At 43.6% G+C, this 23,685-nt stretch overlaps 1 protein-coding gene across 1 annotated transcript; it reads right to left on the reverse strand.

The window, feature by feature from the left end:
• Nucleotides 1-40: 40 nt before the first annotated feature.
• Nucleotides 41-23,371, reverse strand: sestd1 (SEC14 and spectrin domains 1). The gene is made up of 19 exons (XM_014330917.2): nt 23,037-23,371; nt 21,390-21,459; nt 21,163-21,271; nt 20,427-20,517; nt 20,193-20,306; nt 15,209-15,322; nt 15,002-15,096; nt 14,794-14,849; nt 12,742-12,813; nt 11,134-11,291; nt 8,795-8,917; nt 8,440-8,634; nt 8,149-8,263; nt 7,885-8,050; nt 7,091-7,172; nt 6,874-6,996; nt 3,603-3,794; nt 3,368-3,471; nt 41-2,499 (listed from the first exon to the last, which is right to left on the reverse strand). Exons 2-19 carry the CDS (start codon nt 21,457-21,459, stop codon nt 2,226-2,228), a joined length of 2,253 nt encoding a protein of 750 aa, XP_014186403.1. The 5' UTR covers nt 23,037-23,371; the 3' UTR covers nt 41-2,225.
• Between the last annotated feature and the right edge of the window lie 314 nt (nt 23,372-23,685).

Here is a 23,685-nt window from a genome sequence, read left to right on the forward strand (position 1 = left end):
TGCTGTTTGATACAAAAATTATCATGAAAGCGACAAAAAATCCATGAAGTTCAAAAGCTTTATTTAGAGAAGGATGCTGTATTGATGTCATGGTATATGTGAATAGACAGAAGGAACAAAGCATATAGCAATTACACTTACAGCAGCAATTATTGGTCAAACACCAACCAGTTACTGAGAGGTTTGCTTGAAAAATGTCAGGGGAAAAAAAAAAAAATCCGTACTTTTGGGATGTTGCTACGTTGGCTAATGACAACCAGATACTGGCCTCTGAGTGAACAGCACATGGTCTGATTTCCACTATGATAGGAAGTTTAACGTTTCAAGTCCTTGACAGACGTAAGAGTCATGAACACAATGTTACAACAGTGATGGATGACGTCCCAGAGACCGCATCAACGGGAAATAGTTAAAGTCCAACTGAAATGAAAAAGAAATCGCTCTCCTTTATGCATATTTATTTGTTCGAATGTGTAACTACAGATATGAAGGCCCAAAACCCCTCCTCCACAAGAGTTTAAAAAGAATACAAAAACAATATTTTGAAATGTTTTTAACAGAAAAAAACAAAAACAAAACAGGGGGCAGTGTTCTAAAAGCCAAAACCCTAAATATATATCTGGATATAGCATGTCAGTCCATGATCAATATAAAACTGTATTAAATCAATAATCTGACATTTACATTTGATATACTTTATTACATCACACTAACCGCTGTAGTCACACACACTGCTCGACCCCAGCCATGGTCAGAGTGATCCATCTCCTTATCCTGGATCATGACTCACGTACAGGAAAATGGGATCACTTGAAAAAGAAACTACACCCACTCATTTGTACAAAGCAGTGTGAGAACCGCTGACTCAGCCACACTAAAGCTAGCCACGTCAAACAGTCTCTGCCTTCACTGTTGAGTTAAAACTCATTAGCATAAAATAATGGTAGCCGCTCATCCAGAAACTGAAAAAAGTATGCACATTCATGATCTTTAAAACAGTACCTGATGGTGTGTCTTGATGAAAAAAATGGCCTCCTAGAAGCTGAATCATAGACACCTTTTCCTACTCCCATGTTACTTTGTTTAAACTACAGATGCAAAGTTTGCTGGTTACTTAAGTCAGTCCTTTAGTACATGTTTACCTTTACTAAGATGTTTGCAGGAACACAGCTCTGCCATCTACAAAGTGGCTCATGTAACATAAAATGAAGCATCTGAAAAGCTCTGCTATGCTAATGCTAACTTCTGTCTGTGAAGCCCTGCTCTTGCAGGTCAAAGTTGTTTTTTTCCTGTGTCCAAGAAAATAAAGTTGGACTTTTGCTTTTTTCATGTTAAAGCAGAAAGAAGTTCATCCAAATAAGAGCCTAAAAGTCATTTTCACTTAGCATAATTTATCTGAGTATTAGTTAACGCAGTTTACTACTCTGATGCCACTTTCTGTGAACCCTTGGTAGCAGAAGGCAGGTGTCCTTATTCTATATATGGTCTACTGTTTAAGGTGTAACAGGCTGTATTCCTGCATTATTCATTATTATAAGAGTTTTTATGGCTGGAAAAAAGGAATGACATGTGTAGCACACCGCTAACATGAGGCTAGGAATAAGGTGATTAATGTAGAGAAAATTTTAAACTTCAGGCAGACTTTAAAACAAATTCCAACGAGTACAAACCTTTTACTTTACACCGAATGAAATTTGTTCCTGATGCCTTTTTGAACTTTAAACATTTCCTCGAGTTCCAGAAAGCTGGACAGAAGTTTTTATTCCAGCCTGTTTGTACTAAAGTATCAGGACTGTTGATGCAGGAATGAGACCAACAGGAAGCACCATAGAAGCTCTGTCTACTGTAGGAATTGAGGAGGAGGAAGCAGTTAGATACAAGCTGGGACTATTCTCACCTGAAATGGATTATTTTACAGTTGATTATCATCAAAGGAGTAGACATTCCAGTAAACAATTCCAGTATTTTACATTTGTTATGCCTGATCTTCCAGAACCAGATGGAGGAGAGGTGTCCAACATGTTTATCCTCTTGCAGGAAGTGTTATGCAGTGATGCTGATGGTGCAGTGTAGTCTTAATGTAGGGAAAAGCCGCTGCAGTAAGAGAAGCAGCCGACAGAAGGCGATCCTGCCCTAGGCGAGAACACAAGAGGTCTGTAGAAATCAGCAGCCCTTCGCTGACAGGCTTCATTAAGGCTGCTCGGTTTAACATCGTCAGCGATCCATTAGCAATCCTGTGTAGCCCTCTCCAAATCTTCTTCCTGCTGCCCTACATCCTCCTCCTCTTCATCTTGGTCTTCTTTCTCACTAAGTTCTTCTCCAATTACATCTAGTCTTGCATCTTGCCCATTCAACACTTCTTCCTCCCTCTCATCCCCATCATTGTGCAGCCTCGCCTCCTGCAGTTGCAGCCGCCGCTCTTCCACCAACAGGAGGCGCTCTCTGACACCCTCTGCTGCTGCCGTCGTGTCAGTGGGACTCCCAAAGAACTGCTCGCTCCTGAAATCACAAGAACCCCGATTATGAGTTGCTTTTACACCATTACTGACAGGGACTAGAAATAGAGAGCATCCCATATCGGCTTCTCTTCAATGGCTCCCAGTTAAATTCAGAATCAAATTTATAATCCTTCCCCTCGCACACACGGCTTGAATAACCAGACCCCATCTCGTCTTAAAAACCTTATAGTACCATATCACCACAACAGAGGACTTCACTCTCAGACTGCAGGCTCACTTGTGGTTCTTAAGATATCTAAAAGTAGAATGGGAGGCAGAGCCTTCAGCTTTCATGCGAAATCAGCACTGTTCTTTTAATCATTAGTAATTATTAATCTGTGGCTCTCTTCCACAGTCTGTGTTTTATCCTCTCCTCCCTCATCCCCAGCTGATTGTGTGAGATGGCCACCCCTCTCTGACCCTGTTTCTTCCTGTTAAAAGGGAGTTTGTCCTTCCCACTGTTGCTAAGTGCTTGCTCAAAGGGTGTCGTTTGATTGTTGGGGTTTTCTCTGTATTATTTTAAAGTCTTTACCTTACAATATAAAGAGCCTTCAGCTGACTGCAGTTGTGATTTGGTCCTATATAAATAAAACAGAATTTAACTGAAAACTGAACTCATCAGGTTTGATAATGCAGGCATGTTTCAGAGGACCTTGCTGCGACATGACACCTGTAAGCCATGAGGTAGTTTATTACATTTCTGTGTTGATAACTGGCTCTTTATGTTAGGTTTATGCCAGTAACTACTGGTAACAAAAGCAAAGTGAATTCATGTGGCTCTAAATAGCCAAATAAGTGTTTGTATAATTTAGGATAGCATTAAACATATAAAGTCATAATTCAGGTAAGTGAAATGAATGTGTACGTACCCATCAGGGAAGATCACAGGCATGGTCAGTCTGTCCAGCAGAGTTTTGCCCAAAGAGTCGACTTCATCTAAAGACTCCGCCTCCACACGTTCCTGCTGTAACACCTGGACCATAGTAAACATACAATTTAGACTTTAAATAACCGTGTGGCTTATTTTTAGTCAATAATGGCATTCTGACACGTCCAGACTCGACACTGATGTAACATCTGACAGTTTAAAAGTGTTTTTCTCACCCTCTCAGCAGCAGTGTGGAAGTTGAGAGCCAGCTCCAGTCTCTGCTGTCGCTCCTCGGCGCTGACGCTGAACTGTTTCCAGACTCTGTTGAGGCGAGGCAGAGTGTCTCCGGACGAGCGCGTCGTACAGCGCAGAGACTGGCAGAGGACGACGGTGGCCTGCAGCAGTTGGCGGCCATAATCGTAGGTGCTCTGAAGGAACAAGAAGACAGAAACATATTCAGTTCAATAACATCTAATATTAATATTTAAATATAATCTGTTAGACTGACTGCACTTCATTTTGTGCAGACATTCAGACAGAAACGGCACCTGGATGATGAAACCCGAACGACATTTGTGATCCTTTGGCATCATTAGCTTCACAGTTTGGTTTTGAGTAGCCAGCCTTAAACTAGCAAATAGATTTCCATGAAACTGGTTTGGACACTCTTCCAGCGAGATGAAACTAATTTAGTATGGCTTCTTTGCAAGATGTTTCAATTTTCAGCTACTTGGAGAGTTTGAGTGCCTATTAAGGTCATACTAAAGCATCTCATCTTGAATTGAAGTCCAGACTTGACTAGGCAACTCCAAAAGAATCATTTTGTTTTTCGTGTTTTGGACTTGCTGTTGTGTTTCAGATCATGTTCCTTCTAGATAATCCAGGTGTGCTTGAGCTTGTCCTGAAGCAACAAAGCAACCACAGACCATCAAACTACTACCACTAGGTTTGACTGTTGGTATGTTTGTTTTATTAAATGGTGTGTTAGTTCCACTCCAGATGTAAAAGGACTCAAACCTCACAAAAAGTTAAACTTTTGTCAGTCTACAGAATATTTTCTCAAAAGTTTGGGGATCATTAAGATATTTTTTGACAATTGTGCGACGAACCTTTGAGTTCTTTTGGTCAGCCTTCAGTCTCTCTCATTGTTAAAGCATGAACTCTGCCCTTAACGGAGGCAAGTGAGGCCTGCAGTTCTTTAGATCTGTTGTTCTGTGTTCTTGTGTGAGCTCCTGGATGAGTGGTCGCTGCACACTTGGAGTAATTTTGGTCAACAGGCCATTCATGAAAAGTTTGCCACTGCTTCAAGTTTTCACGATTTGTGGATAATGGCTCTCACTGTGGTTCACTGGAGTACCCAAAGCCTTAAAAATGACTTTGCCTCCCTCTTCCCGCTCCAACACACCCACCCACACAAGTAGGGCCTTGGGGTGCGGGTGTGTCACCAGGGTGCAGGGGAGGCATCCCCCCCGTCCCCTTCTGGCTGCCTGTGCCTCAATTTTATTCCACAACTTAGACATCCACATTACTCACACTCTCATAACACATTCATATAGGGCCTTGAGGGTGGACACGTTAACTGCGTCCAGTGGATGGTCTGTGTATTCAACCCCACTTCTGGCGCTGGTGCCCACCTCTCAATTTTAAATCCATGTAGACATTGAGTGTTTCGGGAGGTGCCGTCCTAACACCTGCTGCTCTCTGGCAACAGCACCATGCTCTCCCGTGTTTTAAATGCACCTTAGAACAACACGCAGCAACACTACACATGAGCGAGAGGAGGGAGGTTTGGGGTCTTCACACACCCCTGTTCTCTGCTGGCCATCGGGGCGGGGGGGCTGGGAGGAGGTGTTGGCCGTCCGATTGGGATCTGGGATGCGGGGCCTCCCTGCTGCTGCGGAGCCTGGGGCGGTCTGCTTGCCTCCACCCCGGGGGAAAGGGTAACATCTCCTGGGTCTAGGTGCCGTTTCCCCCTCCAGGGGCGAGGGTACCTGGACCCGGGGTATAGAGTTTGTTTGGGGAGTGTGATTGTGTGTACATGTCCATGTATGTCTATCCCTACGTTGGGTGAGTGCTGAGTATTTGTATATGTGTGCATGAGGGTGGGAATGCATGTTTGTGTCTGTGTCTATATGTCAGGTCGGGTCTTAACTCCACCTCTCTGGGAACTCCCAGGCCCTCCAAAGGAGGCCTATCTCCCCTCACCACACTCCCTGCCGGTAACTGATGCCCTCAGGGGTCGGTGCATTGGTGGTTCTTGGTGTCCGGGGCTGGGCGCTCAGGTATGTACCAGCTCACTCCCGGTGACTACTTGGCGGGGCCTGGTGCCTGTTGCTCGGTCAGGCCTCTTCCGGGGCAAAGGGGGCCCTCGGGCCTCCGGCCTCTGGGCCTGCGGCTCGGTTCACTCTGGCACAGCTGGCTGCCGGCAGAGCCAGCGGGCACGCCACTGCAGCCCCCTCTGCTTCTGCTCCGTGGCTACTGGGTGACCCCTCATCTGGGGCTCTCCTCAGCTCTTCCCAGGAGGGTGGCACAGATGCCCCTCCAGTGGTCCTCCTTGGGCTCTCGCACTCTGGGGCCTCTGGATGTCTGGGACCTGGATCTCCTCCATGCCTGCTTCATGCCCTGGGAGACGGGGTTATGGCTCTCTACATCCTCTAGCAGACCGTTACATGGGGAAACCTTTTGAATACAAGCGCGCTGATCCACACAGGTGTGCACACGGGTGTTCACTGTTCATAGACATAAACTACACCTTTATTGGCTGCTATTTCCAAGCACATTGTGCGCTGTCGGTCCTGCTTGCTACACAACAACATTCAATATTTAGTATTTACTGCTGTTTACACTTAGCTAGATTAACGTGATGGTGTTGTGTTTAGTATGTTGCTCTGTTTTTTTTTGCTTGTTTTCTCTTCTTTTTCTCTCAACAGGTGATCCAGGAGATTTTTTTTCTTCTTTCTCTTTTTAAGTGCCCTTTCTCACTGTCCCTCTTCCCTTCTGTTTTTCTTTTCCTTCATCTTTCTTTCTCCCTTTCCTATCCCTCAGTCATGTCTGTCCCGTCTGTAACAACTGAAAATAAAATAAAAATTAACAACAAAGGTCAATCAAATGCACCAATACGGCAAGGCCGTGATGATCTATTTGGCAAAGTAAATCCATTGGGTATCCTTGTTGGTCTTCAGACAACAATTCTGACGGCTGAAGAACCAAATGGGACAGGAAAAAAAAGAAGAAAAAAAAAAAAGAAATGACTTTGTAACCTTTTCCAAACTGTTTCTTTAGATTGTGGCTTGATGTGTCTTGATTCAGCAGCTCTGGCAGTTATCAGGGTCGTCTCCGTCTAATATTTAAATTTGTTTGATGGTTTCCAACATTTAAGTGTGAAAAACACACAAAACACTAAGACATGAGGAATAAGGCAAAAACGTTATGAGCACTGTCATGCTGATGTTTAGGTACATCAGCTGGATTTTTTATGTTAGCTAAAGATCAAGTGAAGTGTCTCACCTGAGCGACATCCACAAACTTCCTGTGTTTGTCCAGCATGGTCCTGGTCTCCTGAGAGTCGTCTCCCAGTCTGACGTGAGTCTTCAACAAGGCGTCCAACAACTCACTGAGCCACTCCACTGCCTAACCAGATGCATGCATAAATTAATCATAACATAAACACATGAAATCCACATATGCGTGTGTGTTTTGTTGCGTTTTGTGTTGCATTCCTCACCTGCAAAGCGTCTTCTTCACATTTAAACAGTTGGACCATCTGTAGCATCTTCAGCCTCCTTACGTCCACCATGTCCTCACATCTGCAACACACAGTTAAATATGCCTTCAAGTCTGGAAAACAAACAACAGAACAGATTTTCACACCACATGCTCTTGCTGACACAACACCACAGGGAACTGTGTCTAATCTCCTGGGGGGATTTGCTTGTTAGGTAATTGTGTAAACCGCTGCCACTACCACAAACAAGCCACATACCTCAGAATCTGAACCATTAATGGAGCGGCAATACAAAGTTTGTCCTGAAGGTGGAGCCAGAGGACAGGGAAGAGAAAAGTTTAATATTTGAACAGCTCCCTTTTTTGTGGGTGTAAATGAGAAAACCCAGAATGTAGATGAAGCCCAAAACTGGAAAGTTCACTGTGTAAAACATTTGATATTTCTGGAATTTTTTTAAAACATGATATTAGCCTTGTTAAATTATAAAAGGACAGCAGTATTTGTTTTAAATATCCACCTGCATTTTGCACAGAAGCAAACAACTCTTTGTTTTTCCTTAGCCATTAAGCTTTATTCACTCATTTTTTGAGGATTATCGCATGAGTGAGATCTGAGGGAATCACAATCAGGATCGGGGACTTCAGATATCGACTTTGGTTTTTATCCTGTTAGGAGTGGGAACAGGCAGTTTTTGACTCTAGCTTTAAGTGGGGAGTTAAATACAGCTTCCTTCTTGGCAAAAAAGCCCCCCAAAAATCCTCACTCACCCTGTAGCAAAACAAGACAAAAGTAACCTCTGCTTGCGAAGCTGCATGTCCTCCATCACAGACTGGATGTGTTGAACGCCGTCCTGCTGTTCTGTGGTTGGACTCTCCGTTTCCTCCAGAGGCCAGGACGGCTGGCCGCACATCTGCTCCAGCAACAACGCCCCCTTCTGTCGCAGTGAGGTAAGACCTGCCTCTGCATTGGAGGAGATTGTTAATGTGACGGAGCACCTTCATGAAAACCATTAATTATCCTGACGGAAAATAAGGGGATTGATTGTTCTGGGTACAAACCAACGGTTTGCAGCTTCTCCTCCAGCAGTTTGAGGTTTTGTTGAATAGCTGCTCCATCAGCTGGAGCCACATCAGCGCAGAGCATGCCCAGCAGACCGTCCAACTGCTGAGACAACTGCAGAGACAGAAAACAAACAAAAATAAAAAAACTTCTTCAGACTGATCCAGGTTATTAGCATTTTCACAGGTCTACCCATCCTGGATAACAGCTAGACACAACATTACAGGTTAGAGTAGATTTCTGCTGTCGAGCTAGGCTAATAGCCTAGCAGTGCTAAGACTGTGCTTTACCTCCTGCGTGGTGCTGTGAAAGCCCTGTGCTGCCTGCAGGACGTTCTGTCGGCTCTCCAGCTGAGCCGCCTGGCGGTAGCAGACGTCGCTCAGCTGCTGCTGCAGCGCCTTCAGCTCGGCCACTTCCTCCTCCTCTCCAGTGCTGAGCAAGGCAGCAATCTGCTGGTTCAACTCCACATAAACAGCAAACCACTCCTGTACACACAGCGAGAGACAGAATTAGCTCGTGCCTCACAGTCCTCAAACACCAAAAGCGAGTTTCTGTGATCTTTTAACAGGGAAACTAAAAACAGCAGCCGACGCATCAGATTGTTCAAATCACATGATTCTGATCACGATGTGTGTGTTTCGTTACACTGTGCTGGCTCTCGATCTCCTCGTGTTTTTGTTGCAGAGCCTGAGCTGATCGAATCGAGTCCCCGATCGTTTGCTGAGTCTTCAGCAGCTCTGAACCTGGACCCTGCAGCCAGGTGACCACCTGGAAGAGAGAAACACAAAATACATGATCTCCTACAGAGTCAGGAGGACAATCTACTCTGGGTACCTTCGCAAGCCGGCAAACTTGAAAAATGGTGACCATAAAAATGTAAGAAAACATGTACATTTGGTTGACAGCTCATGCAGAGCCAGTACACTGAAACTGAAGCATCTGTGCTGAATTTGGCTGTTTTTATTACCATTTTCTTTAATGCTTCAAGTTAAAAAGCAATGAAACTGTCAGCAACTTCAACGCATGAAGGAGAATTTGAAAGAACTTAAGGGAAACCACAGCAAAACCCAGTGCTTAAAGAATCTGACTACATTAACTACACTCCTTAATAACGTGATGTTAATAAAATAATAAATAAAAATAAAGTCTTTCCTCGTATGGGCCACTACATTAGGCACACTGAATACAAATCAACAGCTAATAACATGGAAGCAACTCCATGTGTTTAGGCATGTAAATGTGATCAAGGTGAGCATCAGAATGAGAACGTTGAAGACTTTGAGCGTAGCTTGGTTGTTGATGCCAGACAGAATGGTCTGAGCATTTCAGAAACTGCTGATCTGCTGGGATTTCCCCCCACAAAACCATCTCTGGGGTTTACAGAGAATGGCCCAAAAACGAAAAAACATCCAGTCAGCAGCAGTTCTCTGGGTTAAAATAACTCAAATAACCTCTTGTTATAATCAAGGTATGCAGAAGAGCATCTCTGAACGTAATAAAACATTGAAGCAGATGGGTTATAGCAGCAGAAGACCACACTGGGTACCACTCCTGTCAGCCAAAGGCAGAGGCTGAGGCTACAGTTCACAGCTGCTCACAAAATCAGAAAGAGAAGACCGGAAAAACTTTGCCTTGTCTTCTGTCACATTCAGATGATAGGGTCAGAATTTGGCATAAACAACAGGAAAGCAGCATTGTATTAAAAATGCTGGCTGTTGCTGATGGTTTAATGGTGTGGGATTTTCTTGCCACACTTTAGGCCCATTACATCAAACAGAGCATCATTTAAACGCCACAGCCTAACTGTATTGGTGCTGACTATATCCATCTCTTTCCTGCCAACTATGTAACAAAGCTCAAATCATCTCAAACTGGTTTCTTGACCATGGCAATGAGTTTACTGTACTCAAACGGCCTAGGTAGTAAAGCCACTCAAGCATCTGGCTTGCATGCACTTCTGGATCATTTCACTCTCCAACAGGAACCTCGGTGCATCTCAGAGCAGCAGAGTGACCAGCAGGATCTTTGAACCTACTGCTACCAGACGTGATATCAATATAGATCATCACATGCTTGAGAATTAAATTAGAATGATCAGTGTAAAGTAAACCAATGTGTAAGCAATTAAAAAGGATTTCTCCTTGTCAACATCAAAGAGTGGAGCCACACTTTTTCTTTTCCCCCCCCTTTTTCAACAACAAAACCTACGTTTTCTTTAAAAAGGAAGCATTTACCTCTGTCTGGTAAATGTTTACTTCTCACAAACTCTAAACCCAGTCTGCCTGTTCATGTAGTGAGTTTTAAATACAAGGAAAAACCAGGATGCCAACACCTGTGACATCACATCAAGAAAGCGGGCTTCATGTGCAGAATTGGTGATGGGTCTGAAATGTGTGTAAGGTTTCCCTGGAAAGCAGTATTTGCATGATCATCATTTTACTCAATAATCTAAAAACTATGCGAGTTACAGCTTCATACAGCTATCAGTATGAAGGCTGTCTGTGTGCTTGTATTTATACAGCACAGTAACTGCTTATCCAGATGTGTGTGTGTGTGTGTGTGTGTATGTGTGTGTGTGTGTGTGTGTGTGTGTGTGTCTCAGGATCATAACTTGATTGTATTTATCAGGTCAGTGATGCCTTGAAGAGCTTGGGCACACACATGAACAGTTTGATCAAGATCTAGGCCAACTTTCCACAACTACCTCAAATCCTCCGAGCTAGTGACCGATATTTTTCAGTTACTATGGTAACCCTAGGCTCATCTCCAAGACACTGGTGTTAACCATCAGCCCCTGCAGCTGAAAGAACTCCACAAACAAGCGAGTTTACTTCATCTCGCCCTCAAGTGCTGCTGAGCAGTGAGGCAGCTCACTGACACCAGGGTCAAAAATAAAAGTTGCTAAAAAGGATGAAACGCAGCAGTGTTTGCACATGAAACTGAAATATATTGAGATGGACACTCGATGCATGTGTGCGCGTTACCTGCATGACTTTGGCGTGGATCTCATCAAGCTGGGTGCGTTTGTTTCGCTGCCTGCAGAGCTCCTGGTATCTGGTGTACTGCTCTCTGAGGGAGTCCAGCAGCTTCATCACCTGAGGCTGAGCCAGCAGCTCCTCTTCCATTGGACACCAGGCTGGACCTGAAGTTCAGAGAGAGGTCAGGAAGGAGGTCTGTGGGATTTTAGCATTTCACATCTACTCTTACAAAACGTGCTGACAATGGTTCCTCATTAGGAAACTGAAATGTCAGCTCTCTCGTGTAGGATACCCCGGCACTATAAAATGAACTGTTCAAATAAAACTTTATCACTGTCTCTCTAAACTTTAATGATTAATTCACAATAGGAAAACTGAGCTAAGGTGGATTGAGGAAATAAACTAAACTGATCATCTGCAAGTGTGATCACCTCTCTAAAGAAGTAGTTTGGGACGTTTGCTGCACTGGAACATTCAGTTGTTTTTAATACAATGTCTCAAACTTCCCAGGAATAGATGTCCCAGCAAATTCACTCTAAAGTCTGACCATGTAATATATTCAGGGGAAAAAAACCTCAAAAGTGGCATCTCATAAGTTCATGACAGTGCAATTAGAAAAGACTTTACAAGTATGGTTTGTGTTGAAGGGTTGGCGAAAGCCTCAAAAAAAGCGTAGCAGCACAACGGTTTGAAAAGCTGCATCTGAACAAACCACAACACTTCTGGAACAATGCTCTTTGGACAAACAAACGACACCACAGTGGAGATGTTTGGCTGTAACGTGCAGCACCACATTTGGTGAAAATCAAACTCCTCTTACCAACTTTCAAACACAGTGATGGAGGAGTGATGATTTGGGCTGGTTTTGCAGCCACAGGACCTGGGCAGCTTGCAGTCACTGAATTGTTCATGAACCCCTCTGCATACAAATTATTCTAGTCAAATGTGAATTATGCAGCAGGACAATGATCCCAAGCACAGGAGCAAATCCACAACAGAATGACTGAAAAAGAAAAGAATCCAAGATCCAGAGCTCATCCGGATTGAAAAGCTGGGATTTTAAGAGAGCTGTGCATCAACAAATGCTCCAAATCCAAAAATTCCACAGTGATGTGAGAGGCTGATAAACTTTAAGCTTAGTCAGAGTTTAGAAGGGCTCCATCTAAATTTACTTTCATTTCCATGGTTATACTTCCATAGCAACTTTTCTGGCTCTCTGCCAGTGTAAGGTTTAGTCCCATCAGGCCTGATGCTATACTGCATTTACCTCACAGCATTTTGTGATGATTCTACATGTGCAGCTTCTTGAAGACATACCACAGTAGAAGCAGATCAGCATGAACTGAATTAGTGGATGCTGAGGCCTCAGCTGTGATGTTTCTTAGTTCTTAAACAATGTTACACAGAACTCCAGTAGCCAACACAGCATCCACTTACACTGCGTCACACTGTACTGTACACAGTGCATAGTACTCTCCAGGAAATGAATGGCTGCATTCATGCGCCAAACTCCAGAGAAAACAAAGGACACCTCTTAATTAATCTGTGCATCACCCTTCTGTCTGAGCTGAGCCAGCACAGCGACATTTGGGTGACTGACAGCTGCTTACTCACCTCCCTGTCCTCCTCCTCCTCCCTCTGAGCCGTTGAAACGTCGCTGCTGCAGCTCCGACAGCAACTCATGACCTTCAGCAGATACACACACACACAGACAGAGAGACCGAGAGAGAGAGAGGAGAGTTGAGATTTAAAAAGGTGGTAAAAAAAGCATCAGAAGCAATAATGAGTCAATGCTTGTGTAAATGCTGCTAAATTACGAAAGGATCTGGTGGAGGGAGGAGGGTGGTACTACAAACAAAGACTCCTTTCACCTCAGCCCAAGGCGCGCGCGCGCGCGCACACACACACACACACACACACACACACACACACACACACACACACACACACACACACACACACACAGACACACAAACACACAAACGTTTTCAGTGTGTTCTTTAGATTTTGATGGTAGCAAACTTGCAATGGGAAAAACATGTTTAAAAAATACAATTTAAAAAAAACGTTCCTTGTAAATGCAACGATGAAAACAAAACAAAAACCACACAGCTTGCTTTGTTTAAAGGTACAGTGAGTAAAATCTCACCAGTAAATCTCAATAGATCGCAGTTTGCAGTCAACTGAGTCCTGTTTTCTTTCCGCTCCCAATTCGAATGCATAATCCGAGCTACAGTAGCCACTGTAGGACAAACAACTCTGGCTGCCCTTCATCCGTAGTAAGTGTAGGCTGTCAGTTTGCTGTTTAACCCAGCTATCGATATGTGTCCACATCCCTTTACTCTGGAGGAAGCCGTAAAACTTTGTAAAAGCAGTCCGATATGAGTTGATGAATTAGTGAAGATCGCTTCTGTTCGATGACAGCGATACTGAGGTGAATGTTGATGATGTCCTGAACTCTTTTGTCAGCAAGCATTGCCTTTTTTGCTGCTGACAGCCTGTGTTATATATTTGTGTATATTTATGAGTACAAAATTATTTATTTTTGCATTAAATAACCTGAAAAAAAATAGTGTCTTTACTGTTTGAAAAATGTTTGTGTGTGTTCTTCCAGTTTTGTGCCCATGGCTCAGGACTGCAGAAGCCAAGTGTGTTGTGCTGACTGGCTAATCATTAATACCTCCACTGTAGTTACTGAACTGCGAAACCACCGCTTTCTAGAATCCAAGAACTCAATCAAGTGGATAGAGTCTCGAGTGGGAGTGGAACGCCCACCTGCCTTATCAATCAGCACTTTTCATTCAACATTACCAGTTAAAATACAGATTTTAATCAGCAAATAACCTTAGAAACAGCTCCACTAGAGCACCTAGCGTGGCTGACATCTTTGAAATCTTTAAGAAATATCTGTGTTTATTTTTTTTTTTATTTCCACAGTGTGCAGCACCCACACTGTAGCAAAGATTATGCAAAATGCCTCGACTTCCTAAATGATCATTCTGCTGCAGTGGTCTATAAAAGCAAAATTACTTTAAATTGTGTCACTGCCCAAATACTCACAGACAGACTGTTTGTGCTCTTGGCAAGCTGTAGTTGTCACGTCTTTGTAAAGCACTCCAGTCAACATTTGATGTATTTAAACATGCTCTATTAATTTTTCCTGTGTTAGAATTGTATGTTTCTGCAGCAAGAAGAGCAGAATGATTGTTCAGTCAACCATCATGTCTGTGCTTCATTATCGAGATATTCTCTCCCCTCCTGCCGCCTGCTTGACCTGAAAGCTTGATACAGTTTATCGTTGTGCTTTAGGAGCTATCATAGAAATCACTGTGTGCTTTGTGAAGAAGTAGGTTGGACCTCAATGGGGAAAAGAGGAATGCACTACATTATTTTTCCATTCACAAATGTCCACTACCTGATTTTCAAAACCACTGCTCATCTTATCAGGAGTATTTAATCACTCCTCAGGTCAACGCTAAACTGACCTTTCAATCCACTGAATCATTTAAAGAGGCTTAAAAAAAAGTCGAATGCCTCCTCACGCTGGGTGTTGTTACTATCGAGAGTTGCATGTATTTTACCTGCTAGTCCAGCAGTACAAATGCAATCAGATTTACATTATCTTAGTTCCTGAAAGAGGATAAAGTAAAGAAAATGCATATTTACCAGTCTGAAGGACAGTCTCAGGGTCAAACGATGGCAAGAGGGCACAGTCGGCAGATCTGCAGAGGACAGACAAGACACACGGCTCTGGATTTCACCCGTCTGCCCTCAGTTTAGTTTAAACTGTAGACGTACGTGTGTGTGTGTGTGTGTGTGTGTGTGTGTGTGTGTGTGTGTGTGTGTGTGTGTGTGTGTGTGTGTGTGTACTTACTTGTCCTTGTCCATTGAGCTGCTTTTATCAGCATCATTGATGATCGACAGCTCGTCCAGCAGTGACGTAGACTCCTTCGTGAACTTCTCAAAAACCTGCAACAAAGCCAAACACTCAGTTCTGGTGCCAGGTTACCATGGCAACAAATATTTTAAGTTACAGAAATCCCTCGAAAGCATAAAAATAAATAAATAAATAGATAGATACCAGTCTCTTGTTGAGCCAGTCGCTGTGGTCATAGTCCAGACTTCCTCCGAAATCATCCGTCAGCTGACACGGTTCAATGTAACGAGTCAACTTATTGGCTGAAACCAGGATCACCTGACAGGAAGCAGAGATGCCAACATGCAACACATATCAGTAGGGAGAAACACACTAAACACACTGTGTGCAATTTTGAGAAATGTCATGTAGGTTCCAATATAGAAGTAACACAGCGGTCAACCTGGACTATAGAAACTAACACTAAACTACAGAACACTTCAGAACATCTAAGTCAGCCAGAACAGACAGTCTATCATAAAGCCACTCAATATTACTTTCAGATTTACAGTTTGTGTGACCTTTTAAAAGAAATGCTTTATTAATGTTTTGGAAATCTTACCTTTTGTTAGAAGCATTTACTAATTAGTCCATGGCTTCATCACATATATGTAACAGCAGGCATCAAACTCAAGGCCCAGGGGCCCAAATCTGGCCTCCAGTGACTATAAATCTGTCCGTACTAGTTGTAGCTGTGATCTGCACATCAATATGCAACGCGCACGCACCACAAAACTAAATAGAGGCGCACTCAACTGTACCTGCAAGCTAATACAAAAAGGCACAAAAAATAAAAAAGGCACAGGAGAAAAAGGAACATTGAGGGCAGACGATTTCAAGATGGTTGTTAGGTGCTACATATGGTGCTGCATCCATTTACCACGAGACACTCTTATATGTCTTGGATTTTGAAACCACACAACCAGCAGGGAAACTGAGCTACAGACTTGGAAGAGAGTCTTCAGAAAGACACAGGCACACACAACGACGAATAAAATATCTTTCTATCAGCCGAATCTCAAAGTTTCATTAATGGCTAAGTGGTAAGACACCAAGGCAACTTGTTGATTATCTATTGATTTGTTGTGGCTTTTATGTGGATCAATTTGTGTAAATGTGTAACGCAAGGCTACATGGGACATGAATGAGCATCCACCCAGGATATTTTATTTGGATTGAAGTAGGGCATGTCAATAAACTGTATACATTCAAGTCCATCATTTGTTGGACAAATACAAAATTTTTTGCTACCACAGAGGATTTTCAAACAAACAACATGTGACAACATGTCACTGAAGTGCAGAATATCAGCTTGAATTCAACTAATTAAAGGATTGCGTTAACTCCATGGAATTACAGGTTTTAATACATAGAATCCCAATTAGTCCTCTGGCATGAACCTGAAACTGGAAGAAAAGAAAAGAAAAGAAAAAATAACACCTGCACAGTCCTGAACCGATGAATGATGTGTTTATTGATGATGTGACTGTTGATAGGAGAGGCAGGATGAATTGTGAAGTGTACAGGGCTAAAGACTCTGCTCGACAAATACTGCAAAACTGATGGGACTGTACTTCACTGTGTAAATCGATAATGACCCAAAGCATACAGCAAAAAAACAAGTGTCGAGTGTCTTGATGCAAAGAAATCAAGACTTTTTCAGCGGAAAAGTCAGTCACCTGATTTCAGCCCAGCAGAGCGTGCATTTCAGTTATTAAATACAAAACTGAACACAGAAAGACTCACAAACATGCAGTGACTGAATGCGTCTGCAGCAAAGGCCCAGCAGAGCAGCTTTAGGGAGGAAACACAGCATATGGTGATGTCCATGGATTCTAGATGTCAGTCACTGGCTGCTACGGATTCTAATCCAATAAACAATCCTTACATTTAAGATCATGTTTGTCTGTCTAATTTGAGGCTCTGATATCAGTGATTGGTGGATTAAACACAGTTTCTTCAATCTCTGCCACATGCCAGGCAGCCAGTCTGTGTGTTCATGTCTCAGGAGCCCTGTGAGACGTAGGTATGTCTGAGGAAGGGCATACATAACCAGTCCTTGTTTTCAGAGGACATTTAGAAGCCACTGCACTGAGTGCTGATTGTTTGGATCCATCAACCAAGCGGAGTGCTTGGAACACAATAAACTTCTCTTTTGGCTTTCTAAATCTGCAGATGGCACGTTCAGCATTCCTGAAAGGTAGTTTTTAAAAAGAGAACAAACAAATATGAAGTGCCTTTTGTTTTGTTTGCTTTTTTAATTGCTGCTTTGTAAGTAAACCTGCTAAGACAGCTGACGTCGAGTCGAACTTCCAGTTGTCACTGCAACAGATGCCGGCAGACGAATTGGACTCAGCTAGCGTGTGTCTGCATGTTTATTTAAATGTGAGGTCAGATGTTTGAGCAGCTGTACAACCCACACCCTGCTGTGTCACCCTCAGAGACACTCCATAGTTCGGATGAGTAACATTTCAGCACCATCACTGGAATCTCTAACAGCTGTGTGTGCGTGTGCGCAGAGGGGCGTGCACAGCAGAGATGTGGCCACCAGTGACAACGCAGCATGTATGAAATTCAGCAACTTGTAGCGACTACAGGAAAAAAACTATAACCGCTGGGTATGCCAGTGCATACTTAAAACTTATCTAAACTTTGAAGCAACTGTTAATACATTTAGAAAAGACAAAAAATAACTGATTGAGATATGACAGTGTGACAAATATATTAGAGGTTTAGCTATGCAACCGCAAGACCACCAGCAATCAGCCACAAGCTCAGTGATGATGGTCTGTGTATGGGCGGTAATACTCCAGTGCATTGAATGAGACAGATGTAATTTATGAGACCACCAGCTCTCTTTCTTTTGCTCATGAGCTGACTTCTGAAATGTTCACATGTCCTTAAACGCACCACCAGGGAGATTTCTTGCCCCGAGAACAAAACCAAAAAAGCTCCAATTTCACTACTAAAATAAAGTCACCTTAACATTGGCTGTGACGGATTATCTTTATTTAACAACTATCAAGTCGATACAGATCAACCAACTTGCTCCGGTTGCCATGGTAACAATCGTGGAGCCAACGTGGCTGTGGAAATCTGGGTCACAATGACTACTGATCTCTCTCGGTAAAACCATCTGTTGTAATAGAGGAGGAGGCAGACACACAAACACACTCACACTCCATTGATCCTGTCTCAGGTTTCCAGCAGCACTCAGGACAGTTAACGACGCTCAAGGTTATTATAACTGGCGTACTTGCTCTGTGCGTGATATCGGGTGACAACAAAGATCAGAAGGGTACGTGTGTAAGTGTGCGTTTTACACCAAAAATCAAGAGGAAAAGAAAATGAGAATGAAAAACATCGTTTGGTTCATTCCAATGTTGGAGAAAAACTGGGACATTCACACTGGTCCAAGTCCTCCATGTAAAAGCAGCCATTTCATCCTTTAGGTGTGGCAGTTACACTGTTTTTGTCTGAAGACGGGGAGGACACAAAGTTGCACCAACAACCTTTTGGTGACTGAGAAGAAATCAATTCAACTTTATTTACATAATGCCAAATCACAACAACAGTAACCCCACAGTGCTTTATACTGTAATATAAAGACCATACAATAACAGACAGAAAACCCGAACAACTACACGACCCCCTTTGAGCAAGCACCTGGTGATAGTGGGAAGGAAAAACTCCCTTTTAACAGGAAGAAACCTCCAGCAGAACCACACTCAGCAAGGTGCAGCCACCTGCTGTGACTGGTTGGGGGTGAGGGGAAGAAGACAAGACAAAAGACACACTGTGGAAGAGAGAGCCAGAGCTTAATACTAAGTAATGATTAAATACAAAGTGTTGTATAAACACATAGAAAGTGAAGGAGAAACAGTGCATCATGGGAAGCTCCCAGAAGTCTCAGCCTCCTGCAGAGTTGCTAAGAGAGGATTTCAGGGCCACATGATCCTTTTATCGAAAAGAAGTGTTTTAAACCTAATCTTAAAGAAAAGTAGAGAAGGTGCCTGTCTCCCAAATCCAAACTGGGAGCTGGTTCCACAGAAGAGGGGCCTGAAACCTCAAGGCTCTGCCTCCCATTCTACTTTCAAGTATCGTAGGAACCAAAGATTTTCCAGGATGAATAGTAAAACTGATTATTTTGCATAAACTGGCCCTGAAGTAACCAGTGCACAAGTGACTGAGTTAAGAGTCAGCACAAAGCAAAGTGAAAAGAAAATAAATACAATATTGGTAAATGGCCTGTATTTGTATAGCGCTTTTATTAGAACCACTTCTCACAGCCACAGTAACAGGAGTCTGGAGCCACGCAGCTGTGTGGGGCTATACTTAGGGCAGAGCGCTGCACTGCGAGAGACGCCAGAAAAAGCACAAGCAGCCTGCTGATAATGACCAGTACTAACAAGGTTAAGTTTTACAGGTATCCCACTACCACCTCTATAGTTTAGCATAAGCACAAAGTGAAGCCGATGAGAGCACAGTTTGTAAGTTATTGCCCTGATGCCGATGTGTGGCCATGGATTTCCGTCATAAAATGATGAGCATGATGAAACATGATTGCAAGCAGATGTTATTTCCCTACAAGCAGGTATCCCGACACGCAAACTTAACAACTGCATGTGTAAAAATAAGCAAACAAAGCAGCCACCATATGCTGTTAGGCCCTCTCAAGTGCTAGGGGAAGGACTACCTCTCTTGCAAGCAGCTGCTTGTGAATTTAAAAGTCTACATGTGGGAATCAACCTGATTTTTGACAGGCTGGAGATGGAAACTAAGAGTTTACACCACGTGTGACAGAAATCTAAAGTCAGAGCTTTCTCAAAACCAAAACATGTATAATACTGCAAAAAAGAACAGTGTTAGTCTCTGTTTCTTCTTAAGGTTATATGGAACATGGAAAGTTGGAGCAGTGATGAAGGGAACCAAACCCCACTCTAATAATCTGAGGTTTACAAGAAATGCTTCTTACACGCCGGCCATTTGTTTAAAATGGCCCCAGATGGGGAAACTCCCAGCTTCACGTGAGGCAAAATATGACTTGTTTTCATTTGAGGTACAAATCTTCGACATCCACAAACCCCCAGAGAGAGATCGTGTTTTAAGTGTAAAGTTAGCTGCAAGCTGAAGCAGCTCAGAGACTCACCTCAAAGCCCAGACGGTCTTTCTCCTTCCAGAAGCAGAAGTGTGTCACCTTCTTATCCCAGAATTCATCTGGCTTCACCACGCAGACCAGCGACACTTCAGGTGGGATCACATTCTGAAACAGCATCAACGCCATCATTAGCCCGCTGCTTTTTAAAGAACACCCATAGCAGCCAATGCATTAACGCAGCTTAAGCCTGCGTTGTGCCTGCGGGGACTCTAAATGTGTTTCTACCTGCAACATGAGCACCACAGTCTTCACGGTGTTCCACTGAGACTTCCGTCCATCCACGATAACAGTGAAACCCCGAGCCTTACACTTCTCACTGGCACAGACAAAGAGAGGGAGTGTGTTACCAACAGCGCACGCACACCCCATCATTTACATACACAGTTTCCTGTTTGAGCATCCTTTGGGTAGCCAGCTCACCAAGCTGCTGCTACCGAGGCTACTTTAGGTTTTCTTCACCAGTACAAATGGTAACAAAAATAAAGCCTGAGACTATTTTTTATTTGTTTTATATGCTTTTCACACATTCCCAGCATCGGGTATATTTCTGCTCCTCTTTCAAGTCCATCTATATACCAGTTTGTCAGCTATAAACAACCTACAGGAGCTTAAACAGCTCATCCAGCGCGTGTTGGAAGAAACGAAGCGTGAGCTGAAGAGGCCAGATATGGAAAATGGGACTGAATCACCTGTGGAGCTGCCAAGAATTACAGCTGTCAGATCGTGCTGGGGACGCTCAAAAAGGACGAGTTGAAAAATAGTAACACTTAATAAACTAGAATCATCCTTTAAGCTGGATTTCTACACTTGAGCCACGGGGTTCAGATCCAGCAGCTCCTCGCTGACAAGCCAAAACCCAAACATGTCTAAAAGCATTAAAAGTGAAATCCAACAGTCTCCGGGTGACACAACTGCTCTGGGACACACACCAGACTGTCCTCAGTCGTGTCTCTGTGTGTACCTTGGGATGCTAAGCAGGTAGTCCAGCGTGGCGCTAAGCTCCTCCATGCTGGTCTGATCTGAACTGAGAGGGATGTTCAGAATCAGACCACTGCGCCGGTCTTTACCCCCTAAAGAGTGACAGGCAGACGGGTGGGAGAGGGGAGGAATCAGATTACAGCTCAAACTGGATTGAGGAAACAGGTGTCAATATTTCATTTTCTTTTCTTTTAAATCCAAGTGTTTTACCTGACAAGAAGGCCAGTTTCTTCTTGAGAATGGGGAGGATGGTGGTCGCTTCCATTGTGACAGCAGACATCTGTAAACACACATGCAGACAGTTTTTCCTCCTTAAGTCTAAGGTATCCTTTCTAAAGCTAAAAGCAGTGTGAGTTAGTGGAAAAGAGGCCCACTGTTACACGAGACAGTCAATAAACTCCAACACTAGACCACAGTTTTCAAACCTGCACGATCAGATGTTGGCCCACAGGCTCACACTTTAACAGCTCTGAGGTGCTTGACCAGAATGTGAATGTGCATTAACTACACAGAAATCCCGCAGCTAACGAGTTTACAGCGTCCTTGCAAGTCAGTGCAGGAGCACAGCAGCCATAGGTGATAAAAAACAGCTCTGGGGGTGGCTGCTAAAAAGCTGCGTCCAGCTCCGAAGTGTCAGAGCAATATCAGCGAAGCAGCACTGTGATTTTCGTGTGCGGATTTTCTCTCAGCTGGCGCTTCTCCCGGCCGATTCAGATTCTTGGCTCCGGCCTCGGCCTGCGATTTACTGCCCGCCTCATCGGCATGTCAGCGCGGTTCAAGCAGTCAGCCAGTAAATCAGTCAGTTTGCATTTCTGTCAGCTTATCGGCCGACTTAACATCTGTGGTGATTTTTTTTTAACCCCCGCCCTTTCTACAGTTGTTGCATTGTTTCTCACACTCTCCTATTAAAGGCTGTGCTCCTTTAAAGAACAGTCTGGGCTTTTCAGTTAATTACAGCAGTGCTGGAGGACTTAATGTAGGCTCTACAGAAAAATGTCAAACTATTCCTTTCTTATTCCATCTCAGTGTTTTTGTAGATTTAGCTCCTTACCATCTAAGCTGCTTTCTGTTGCTTGTAATTTGAGACACAGCAATCACCCCCATGCAAGCCATAACACAGGATTGCAACTCCTTTAATTTTAGTGTAGTGTTCGGATTTATTCAGTTACACAGGCATGCTGAGTGCAATCATGCAGTTCACATAGTGACCTTGACGTGATGTGGCACACAGACACTCAGCACTTTATCGAGCTTCTAACTTGGAGTTATATTCAAGCTTTGTGTTTGCAGTATTCTTGTTTTTGGCCTTACAGTGAGTCATGTCGATCTGGTGTCTGGAGAGCTGTGGGGTCCTTGCTTTATTACATCTGATGATCACACAGTTCTGACTAGTTGAAGATTTTGAAAAACAAAATTCTTTCAGTCATGACATATTTTATCATTTTTACCTCTTTTTTTAAAAAAGTATAAACTCATGCTCCACTATCTTCTGTTACCGTTTCTGTGCTACTCCTCTGCTAAACTTTGCGTCACATTTATGATTTGGCACAAAGGTGTTCATTGTGCTATTTGCAGCAGATGTAGTATTAGTTAGATTAAATGATTTGGTCCCTGCAGCACCAGTCTGTGTCTATCTCCTCCTGGTGCTGCTGCTGATGGGGCTTCACCTTCGTCCTCCTGCAGCTTATCCGGCCCAGCTCGGTGTGTCTCGGCCCACAGACACAATGACCTACATTCACAGCTGCAGACTGCGGCTGCTGCAGCCGTAACCTCCCCTTCACTGCAAACCTCGACCCGCCCAGCCTCGGCAGCTCCGGGATCCACAACAGCAGCTATCGATCCCGCACGTTTTCTTACCTTTTCAGTCAAATCTGCGGCATTTTCCCTGTCCCGATTTTTTTCCTCCTCCTAGTCCCCCCTCCTCTTCTCCTCTGTCGCTTCTTCTCCTCTGCAGTTTTTCCCTTCTTCCTCTCTCTTCCCTACTCCTCCTCTTCTGTGTCCTCTCGGGCGGATTTATCAGCAGATAGTGAATCTGTTCTCCATGAAAAACACCGAGGAGCTCAGCGAGCTCACAGTACGCTTTCAACACCGCTGCAGTCCTACTCCAAACACACACTCACAAGGCAGGCGTTGGAGCTGGCTGTTGTGCGCAGCCTCAGTGTAGCCAAATCGAAGAACGCGACTTCCGGTGAAAACGACTTTCCAAATAAATGCCTGGAGGAACAATTTCTCACCACATTTTATAGAGGAGCCAATGTTTACTTATGCATTACTTATCAGCATTTATTTACAACCACGATTTGCACACTTTTGCCCTCTTGTTTTTTTCGTTTGTTTTTTTCAGAAACATTGGAAATATGTTGCGTGTGTGTAAAGCTTTATTTCCCCCATTTCCTCAGTATTCATTTTACATCAGGGCACACACGTGGCCACTTTGCTAAATAAATAAATATAAATACAAATATAAATATCGTGGTACATGATAAATCTGTAAAAGTACAGAAAA

The sequence above is a fragment of the Haplochromis burtoni genome, unplaced genomic scaffold (genome assembly GCF_018398535.1).
Source record: "Haplochromis burtoni strain Fernald_Lab_line unplaced genomic scaffold, NCSU_Asbu1 Contig_1164, whole genome shotgun sequence".
Taxonomy (NCBI): domain Eukaryota; kingdom Metazoa; phylum Chordata; class Actinopteri; order Cichliformes; family Cichlidae; genus Haplochromis; species Haplochromis burtoni.

Coding starts and splice junctions, on each gene's coding strand:
- sestd1 (XM_014330917.2), bottom strand. CDS start 21,459: ATGTCTGCTGTCACAATGGAAGCGACCACCATCCTCCCCATTCTCAAG. Junction 15,323..20,192: donor AAGACCGTCTGGGCTTTGAG/GTGAGTCTCTGA, acceptor GCTTCCTGTCAG/GTGATCCTGGTTTCAGCCAA. Junction 11,292..12,741: donor AGGAGGAGGAGGACAGGGAG/GTGAGTAAGCAG, acceptor TCTGAACTTCAG/GTCCAGCCTGGTGTCCAATG.